Genomic DNA, 9,719 nt, shown 5'->3' on the forward strand with positions numbered 1-9,719 from the left:
GGCAAGCAATAGTATCACTTAGCTTTAGTTTTTTTTTAAACCACACAATAAGGAAATCTTTGTTTATTAATCAGCACTTCTTGTGGCTCCTATGTAAATTAAATTGGCCAAATGGAAAAAACCCACCAAGTTAATGATATAAATAAGAAAACTGTAGAAAAAGCCTATATGGTCAACTATTTTTAAGGGGCAGGAGCTGGCCAGATGAAGGGGCAAAGCTAGCATGAATGATACTTACCCTGCTGCCATCTTGACTTAGCACATAATTTATCACAACCATAAAAAAGACAAACAAAACTAATGAAAAACCTCCAAAAACACTTGGCATTTTTTAAACTAAAAAAAAAAGAAAAAAGACAGAAAAACCTACTTTAAGACTAGTCTCTAAATGAAGACCAGAGCACTTCTTGTGAGTTGCTAACAACTTTATTACTGGTCATTGCGATATATCTATAGACTGATGACAACTCTTGAAATATAATTATGTGAGGAACAAAGTACTATACTGGCAACTTTTCATTTTTTTTCTCTCTCAAGACCTGCTCTGTTTTTTGTTTGGAGAGCCCAGTTGTTGTCAGATACAGTATCTCTGGCAAAGTAGTGAAAGTTATAAATTCTTTTCTCAGTGGTTTTGTGTCTGAGTTCTTCCTTCACAATTGGTAATTGTTGAAACTGGGTGAAAGGTACTTCAGGTCCTTTTACTCTTCTCTCCAATTTTGTTTACAGTTGTCCTTTGGCATTTGCAGGGGATTGGTTCCTGGACCCCTAGGGACACCAAAATCCAAGGATGCTCAAGTCCATTATATAAAATGGCATAGTACTTGCATACAACCTATGTGCATCTTCCAATATATTTTAAACCATCTCTAGATTTCTTATAATACCTTATACATTATGAATGCTATGTGAATAATTGTTATACTGTATTGCTAAGGAATAATGATGATAAAAAAAATCTGTATATGTTCACTACAAAGGCTGCAACTGTAGGCCTAACTACTAACCCAGTTTTGCAATCTTCTGTCAATAAATCAATGTTTTCTGGCAAACCATTTAGTTTTTGTGAGTGTCAGTTTCCACATCTTTAATGTGGGGATAATATAATTTCTGGATCAATAAAGCATTTAGCACATGACCTGCCACATAGTAAGTGCTCAGTAAATCAAATAATTCTGCTATCCTATATCAACAATTCTAAGTGCATGTTTTCATATTCTAACATCTCTGAAATTGGGTTGCATCTCATTATGAATGGCAAATCATGGTTAATGGGAAGTTTTTCTTTTTTTAGTGTTATGTACTGAATAAAGTAATGGTGCATACTAGAAATGGATAGCATCTGAAATTCAGTATAATATGGTATCAATCTTGGTAAATCTATATGCCCAAATTCTCTTTTAAGATTATATTGAATATATAACTGATTTAACATTTAAACAATTTCAAAGTATGAGCAAAATATTTCCAAAATATCACAAACAGAACAGTTTTGAGACAAATTATTTTTTGCAAAAAAATGGTTTATCAATTCTTTTTATAAAACCCATGGGAAAAATCCAGCCAATCAACATACAACTGCTGCCACCCAAAAAGCTTTTTTGCAAATCAGACTTCAAATCTAAGAACGTACAAATGTTTCCTTTCCCAGATCTACAGTAATTGTCTGCTTTTCCGTTTAACTGTTTTTAAAATTCCATTTACCCCTGTTATTTCTTCCGTCCCAGTTACAGTTCAATAACGAGGAGGAAGAGGGCAGTTTTGGGCTGTCTCTTTTTTCCATTCAGACACTTGTGGATATGAGGAATCCAACCACCCCCAGCTATGGTGGCCTTGATTAGAGAATCCAACTTTTCATCGACACGGATTGCAAGCTGCAAGTAACACCGAGTGAACATCTTTGCTTTGAGATCCTTGAAAGTACTACCTGCCAGCTCCAGCACCTTGGCAGTGAGGTCCTCCCAACTTGCAGCACTGAACACAGCCGTGGTGGCACTGACCCTTTTGTGGATTCTGTTGTGATTCTTCAAATGTCTGTGGATATGGCCCCTGTAGCCTAGGCCTCTTACCCAAGGGTATGATGCTGCCTTACTCTTGGCCTTTCCACTATCCTCAGCTTTGCCTCTAGCCATGGTATCCACTGCTCCCATCTTCGCTTTTGCTAAGATGCTGCTGCTTCTGCAGCACCAACAGCCAGCGCTGGCATAACTGAAGCCCTTAAACCTCTTAACAACCCTTAAACCTCTATGAATGAAAAATAAAAATATATAGGGCTATACACATTACCAAAGAGATATTGTTAGTGCTTTTATGCATTGACATAGGGCTTAGTCTGATTTTAACTAGATTACAAAATTGCAGGCTACTTTGAGGCAGTGTTCAATTTAGTTTTTTTAAAAACTTTTTATTTATTTATTTATTTATTTATTTATTTATTTATTTATTACCCCTTCCCCCCAGTCATTCGCCCCCACCCCAGCCATCCCCACCAACCACCCTTGATCCTGCCTGCCTTTGGCTTTGTGCATGTGTCCTTTATACATGTTCTTTGATGACCCTCTTCTTTCCCTGTTATCCCCTCCCACCTTCCCTCTGGTTACTGTTGGTTTGTTCTTTATTTCCATGTCTCTGGTTCTATTTTGCTCATTTGTTTGTTTTGTTGATTAGGGTCCACTTATGGATGACACCATATGGTATTTTTCTTTCAAAGCCTGGCTTATTTCACTTAATACTCTCCACAATACCCTCCAGTTCCATCCCTGCTGTTGTGTAGGATAGGGGTTCCTTCTTTCTTTCTGCTGCTTAGTATTCCATTGTGTAAATGTACCACAGTTTTTGATCCACTCATTTACTGATGGGCACTTAGGCTATTTCTAGCACTTAGGCTATTTCTAGCACTTGGCTATTGTAAATTGTGCTGCTATGAACATTGGGGTACATAGGTTCTTATGCATTTGTGGTTCAGAGTTCTTAGGGTATAATCCCAGTAGTGAAATTGCCAGGTCAAAGGCAGTTTCATTTTTAGTTTTCTGAGGAAATTCCATACTGTTTTCCATAGTCTGCATTTCCAACAACAGTGTACTAGGGTTCCCTTTTCTCTACAATCTTGCCAGCACTTGTTTGTTGATTTGCTTATGATAGCCATTCTCACTGGTGTGAAGTGGTATCTCATTGTGGTTTTAATTTGCATCTCTCTGATGGCTAGTGATGCTGAGCATCCTTTCATATGTATCTGGGTGCTCTCTGTATCCTCCTTAGAGAAATGTCTGTTCAGGAAGCAAAACTCTCATTGTTTGCAGATGACATGATAGTGAACATAGAAAATTCTATAGACCTGGCTGGTGAAACTTGGTGGATTGAGCATGGGCCTGTGAACCAAAGCATCACGGTTTGATTCCCAGTCAGGGTGCATGCCTGGGTTGCAGGCCAATTCCCAGCAGGGACGCACAAGAGGCAACCATACATCGATATTTCTCTCCTTCTCTCCTTTCTTTCCCCTCTAAAGATAAATAAATAAAGTGTTTAAAATTTTAAAAATGTGTTTAAAAAAATCCTATAGAGGCTGTGTTCAATTTTAAAGCCCATGCCACCAGCAGATATGACAAATTCTCATGAAGAGAGTGCTGGAGTTAGCTGCCTGGAACCAAGGAAAGTTACCTTTTGTGGTTGTGAAGCTGGTGTTTTTTTGACTCATTAGTTAGGTTAGGTTCCTAGATGTCAAACAGCAATGAAAGGAGCCAGAGTTTCCATATTATTTGCTACACTCAGGGTGAATGTCAAAAATAGACCCAAAAGCTATGGCAACTGAAAAATATTTGTTTTAATCAGTGTTTGGGAAACAAATGCTGGTATTTTGCTTCAGAATTGGCTTCTCCAGCATTAGTATTGACAGATCCAGTTAACAATAAAGCCCTACAGCACTTGCCTTGTTTTTAAAAATCCATATGAACTTACTCTGTAAAACCTTTTGGTACATCTGCATATTTTTATTTCCTGGAGATTCCTTAGGATTTGTTTGGCTCTGGTATCATGATTATTTAAAGTGTTTTCCCTTGAAATATAAAAAGAAGGAACACACTTGTTACATTTAGTCATATATATTTTTAACAAATAATTATTGATCTGTGTACAAAGCATTTTTCTTGGCACTCTGGAAAGGTATAAAAATAAATTTGATTAGTATTGTTCTCTCAACATACTTCAGAACAAGTTATGGTCCAGGCACTGAGCTAGGTGTTAGGAAATCAGAGGTGAACATGCAAAGTTCCTGACTTCATATTGCTGTACATAATCAAGACAGATAAATATAGAGAAGAGAGAAGGCTTAGTGGAGACAATTACCTTGAAGCTGGAGTTATAAAGGGAAAATTAGAGTTAGCCAGACAAAGTAGAGTGGAATAGAAGGTGCCTTTTTAGGGAGCAGGAACTGTAAACACCCTTAGAGTTCCTGGGATAGAAAAGAACTGGTGTCATTTATTTGCAGATCTGGGAACCTGATCCTTCCCAGAGGGTCTCAGAGTGGACTGGACTCAGTCTGGAGATGGAGTCACAGGAATCAAGTTGTGGTGGTCTTACGCATACACTGGACTAGTATTTTGATAATCTAGGAAGTGATGAAATAAATATCATGCAGACCAGAATGCCCATGACCTAAGTATTTTTCTCTCCATTAATAGTTTTATATGAGTGGTTTGTTCATACTTATTATCCTGGCATCAGAATGATTCAGAATGGCATCTGAATCATTAATTGCATGATTCAGAGGTTTCTGGTCTATGATTGCTCATGCATGCATCTCTGGAATATGCATGGAGCTACCATTAGGAATAGATTGGCTAAATTTGAGAGCCTTGTGTCTTTTGATGTTACACATTTGTCACTGTGACTCGTTTTCTGTGATTATGTCTTTTCTGTTTTGTGTGTGTATGTACATGCATGCTGGCCATCCAGGTTATAATAATCATTTCTTTTTTTCATATGTCCAGTTGATGGCCAAGTCTTATTAATTCTGCTTCCTTAATGTCTCTTGAATCTATCTACTTCTTTTGATTCCCTAATTGGGTCATTGACTATAATTTAGGTTTTTGTTTTTGTTTTGAGAGTGCATACATGTTTACCCACCTTTTATGATGCAGGCTTGGTGCAGTGAAACTCAGTGTTGGATCTTCTGAGATGATAGTGCATCTACAAGAAGTGCAGATACAAGACGTGCAGTCTTGGGCCCATGGGAGTATGCATGATCGGTGCAAACACATGGAGCCGATGACACTCTTGAGAGGCTGGTCAAGGAGAATCCTTGATCCCTGAGCACTTTCCCCTGCAAGATCTCATCGTGCATCATCTCACCTCCACCCTTATGTGCCCTTTGGCCTCCCCATCTCTGTTCTTCTGCTCCAGCATAGAAAGAACATACAAGGAGGATATTATAGGAATGGGCACAAGTAGGTTTACAGTTGTTTTTGCAAAAAGACAGGTTATAATTATTACACAAAAGAAAAACTTACAGGAACAAACTGTTTCATATACTCATTGCTGTAAACCTACTTTTGCCCTCCCCTGTGTTCAAGACTATTGCAACAAAGGAGAAAGGCCAGAACTCAGTCTGAGATCACCTTCATGGAAACTAAAGGAAAGGACATTTTTAACTGCTGAGGCGAGGTTGATCTGTGGGAAGGGGTGTGTCCCTCACATTGGGTTGTCCCCAAGTTTGTAATGGTTTTCCTCTGTGTTTGTTATTTAGTACCCATCAAAGTTAGGCTTCCACCCTTCTATGAAGAAATATATCATAGATATATTTCTGTGTCCCTCCCAGCCTGCCTTGGCTGTCACTTCAGGTGTCACCCAAGTAGGATCTGGGTGATGTGGACACCTGTGTTCTTAGAAGCCCTCTTTCCCTCTCCCCTCCAGTGTTAACAAAGAAAATGGTGAGAGTAGCCACAGGCATGGATCCCAAGGTTGCTTCCTCATGCAGGGGTTGCTGGGCCAGGACCCTGCTTCCCAGAGTTTCCCCAATGCTGGGGGAACAGCCATACTGTTCAGTTAGTTCTCTGACAGTTGTGGGGCCTGGCCAAGGAGAAGGGGTCTCTGCCCGAATATGCATTGTTCACAATACCCAAAAAGTGGTAACAACCCAAATATCTATCATTTGGAAAGTAAATAAGCTGTGTGTATATAATGGAATATTATTCAGTAATGAAAAATAAATGAAGTACTGATCCATGCTACAACATGGATGGACCTTGAAAGCCTTATGCTAAGTGAGAGAAACCAGACACTAAAGTCCTCACACTGCATCATTTAATTTATATAAAATGTTCAAAAGAGGCCAATACATAGAAATAGAGGACTTAGGGAAAATGTGATGGTCTCCTAGTGAGTAAGGTATTTAGGGGGTGAGAAGATATAAGGCTGCTCAAATGGATTGTAGTGATGTTGCACAGTTCTGTGAATATACTAAAAAACATTGAACTTCATACCTTAAAATGTGACTGGTATTGTATGTCAGTTATATCTCAATAAAGCTCTTATAATAATGAAAAGGCTGTATTATGTATCATCAAAATACAAAGCAATATCTCAGATGGGAGTGAAGAATCCTACCACTCATTTTAAAAGGTCTGAATCAAGGCCATGGAAACCCAGAGGGTTTAGTTAATGTTCTAGGTACCATGAAATATTGAATTATTCAGGAGGATTTTCATGTTGTAATTAAAAGAATACACCTAAAGTTTAAAATAACATTCACAAGTGTCAGAAAAGAATTGTCATGGCTCAGGGGGAGGGTAATATAGAGAATATATGAAATGGACAATAATTGTAAGAACCCTGATCACATGGATTGACACACTGACTACGAAAACAGGTACAAATTTATTTCTGCATCTCCCCAAAAATGATGTCAGAAATAAAGAGCCCATGCCCTGGCCAATGTGGCTCAAATGATTGGAGCATTGTCCTGTAACCTAAAGTATGCAGGCTCGATTCCGGGACAGGTTATGGCTTCATTCCATGGTCTGGGAGCATAGGGAAGGCAACCGATTGATATTTCTCTCAGACATTGATGTTTCTCTCCCTTCCTCTTTCCCCCTCTCTATAAAAAACAATGAAAAATATGTCCTCAGTTAAAGATGAAAAAAAATTGTAAAAAGAGTAAAACAGCCCAATCAATAATCTTTTTCAAATGTACAACTATGTGAAAAATCAAAATATTAAGAAATAAAACATGGATTGGAATCTTCCAGATTCCAAGTTTGAAAATGAAGAACTTCTGAAGACTCCATTTCACAGTCATTGGAGTGACTCTCCTTGTGGTTGGAGTGGAGGCAAGAAGTGACAGATGTCTCAGGGATAAAACTTAAAAGAATCCAATAGTGTTTTTAAATGGCTATTTGTCAAGCCTGAATTTAATCCTAAACTATATATAAGATCATAGACAGAAATGTGGATCAGCCGAAACTGCAGTCAAAGTAAAGAATGATCATGAAAATTTCTTTCTTTTAAAAATTTTAATTTATTCTTATTTATTTAATTGTTGTTCAAGTAGTTGTCTCCATTTCAACCCCACCATTCTTCCCCACCCCAGCCATCCCCACTTCCCACCCTTGATCCTACCCTTCTTTGGTTTTATCCATGTGTCCTTTATACATATTCCTGAAAACCCTTTCACCTTTTCCCCCATTATCCTCTCCCATCTCCCCTGTGGTTATTGTCAGTATGTTCTTAATTTCAATGTCTCTGGTTATATTTTGCTTGCTTGTTTGTTTTGTTGATTAGCTTCCAGTTATAGGTGAGATCATATGGTATTTGCCTTTCACTGCCTGGCTTATTTCACTCAGCATAATGCTCTCCAGTTCCATTCATGCTGTCACAAAGGATGGGGATTCCTTCCTTCCTTCCTTCTTTCTTCTTTCTTCCTCTCTCTCTCTCTTCCTTTCTTGCTTTCTATCCCTCTCTCTCCCTCCCTCCTCCCTCCCTTCCTCCCTTCTTCCCTCACTCCCTCCGTTCTTTCCTTCTTCCTTCCTTCCTTTTTCTTTTTGCTGTATAATATTCCATCGTGTAAATGTACAATAGTTTTTTGATTCATTCACTTACTGATGGGCACTTAGGTTGCTTCCAGCATTTGGCTATTGTAAATTGTGCTGCTGTGAACATTGGGGTGCATAGGTTCTTATGGATTGGTGTTTCAGAGTTCTTAGAGTATAATCCCAGCAGTGGAATTGCTAGTCAAAGGTAATTCCATTTTTAGTTTTCTGAAAAAATTCCACACTGTTTTACACAGTACCTGTACAAGTCTGCATTCCCACTAACAGTGCCCCAGGGTATCCTTCTCTCTACATTTTCTCCACTCATTGTTTGTTGATTTGTTTATGATAGCCACTCTCATTGGTGTGAAGTGGTATCTCATTGTGGTTTTAATTTGCATCTTTCTGATGGCTAGTGATGCTGAACATCTTTTCATATATCTCTGGGCCCTCTGTATGTCCTCCTTGGAGAAGTGTCTGTTTAGGTCCTTTGCCCATTTTTCAATTGGGTTGTTTGCCTTTCTAAATGGAGTTGTGTGAGTTCTTTATTTATTTTGGAGATTAAACCCTTGTCTGAGGTATCATTGGCAAATATGTTTTCCCATATGGTTGGTTCTCTTTTTAGTTTAGTACTGTTTTCTTTAGCCGTGCAGAGGCTTTTCATTTTGATGATATCCTATTTGTCTATTCTTTCTTTTATGTCCCTTGCTCTAGGGGACATATCAGTGAAAATACTGCTTAGTGAAATATCTGAGATTTTCCTGCCTGTGTTGTCCTCTAGGACTTTAATGGTGTTATGGCTCATATTTAAGTCTTTTATCCACCTTAAATTAATTTTTGTGTATGGTGTAAGTTGGTGATCAAATTTCATTTTTTTGCATGTAGTTGTCCAGCTCTCCCAACATCATTTGTTGAAGAGGCTATTTTTACCCCATTTTATGCTTCTGTCCCCTTTGTTGAATATTAAGTGACCATAGAGATTTGGATTTATTTCTGGGCTTTCTAATCTGTTCCATTGGTCTGTTCCATGTGTCTGTTCTCATGCCAGTACTAGGCTGTTTTGATTACAGTGGCCTTACAGTTTGATGTAATACAGTTTGATATCAGGTATTACGATCCCTCCTACTTAGTTCTTCTTTCTGAAAATTGCTGCAGCTATTTGGGATCACTTATGTTTCATTTTTGAAATGTTTGTTCCATATCTGTGAAATATGCCATTGGTACTTTAATAGAAATTCAATTGAATCTGTAAGTTGCTTTGGGTAGTATGGACATTTTGATGATGTTAATTATTCTGATCCATGAAACATGGTATATGTTTCCATTTGTTTGTCTTCCTTGATTTTTTTCTTCAGTGTTGTGTAGTTTTCTGCATACAGGTCTTTTACCTCCTTGGTTTGGTTTATTCCTAGGTATTTTATTTTTCTTTTTGCTATATCAAATGGGATTTTTTCTTGATTTTTGCTTCTGCTGTTTCATTGTTAGTATACAAAAATGTCTTTGATTTCTGGTTATTGACTTTGTATCCTACTGTTTTGCCAAATTCATTTATTAGATATAGCAGTTTTTTGGTGGAGTCGTTAGGATTTTTTATGTACACTCATGTCATCTGCAAACAGTGACAGTTTTGTTTCCTCTTTTCCGATTTTGATGCCTTTTATTTTATTTTCATGTCTGATCGCTGTGGCTAAAACTTGTAAT

General features: G+C 37.9%; 1 protein-coding gene across 1 annotated transcript; it reads right to left on the reverse strand.

The window, feature by feature from the left end:
* Positions 1 to 1,724: 1,724 nt before the first annotated feature.
* On the reverse strand, positions 1,725 to 2,129 carry LOC119038057 (histone H2A.V-like). Its single transcript, XM_037130469.2, has one exon. The coding sequence runs from the start codon at positions 2,127 to 2,129 to the stop codon at positions 1,725 to 1,727; it is 405 nt and encodes a 134-aa protein (XP_036986364.2).
* Positions 2,130 to 9,719: the final 7,590 nt, after the last annotated feature.

This window comes from Artibeus jamaicensis, unplaced genomic scaffold (assembly GCF_021234435.1).
Source record: "Artibeus jamaicensis isolate MK-2021 breed Jamaican fruit bat unplaced genomic scaffold, CSHL_Jam_final contig_585, whole genome shotgun sequence".
Taxonomy (NCBI): Eukaryota; Metazoa; Chordata; class Mammalia; order Chiroptera; family Phyllostomidae; genus Artibeus; species Artibeus jamaicensis.

Excerpts from the sequence above, each read along its gene's own strand:
- LOC119038057 (XM_037130469.2), bottom strand. The coding sequence starts at position 2,129 with ATGGCTAGAGGCAAAGCTGAGGATAGTGGAAAGGCCAAGAGTAAGGCA.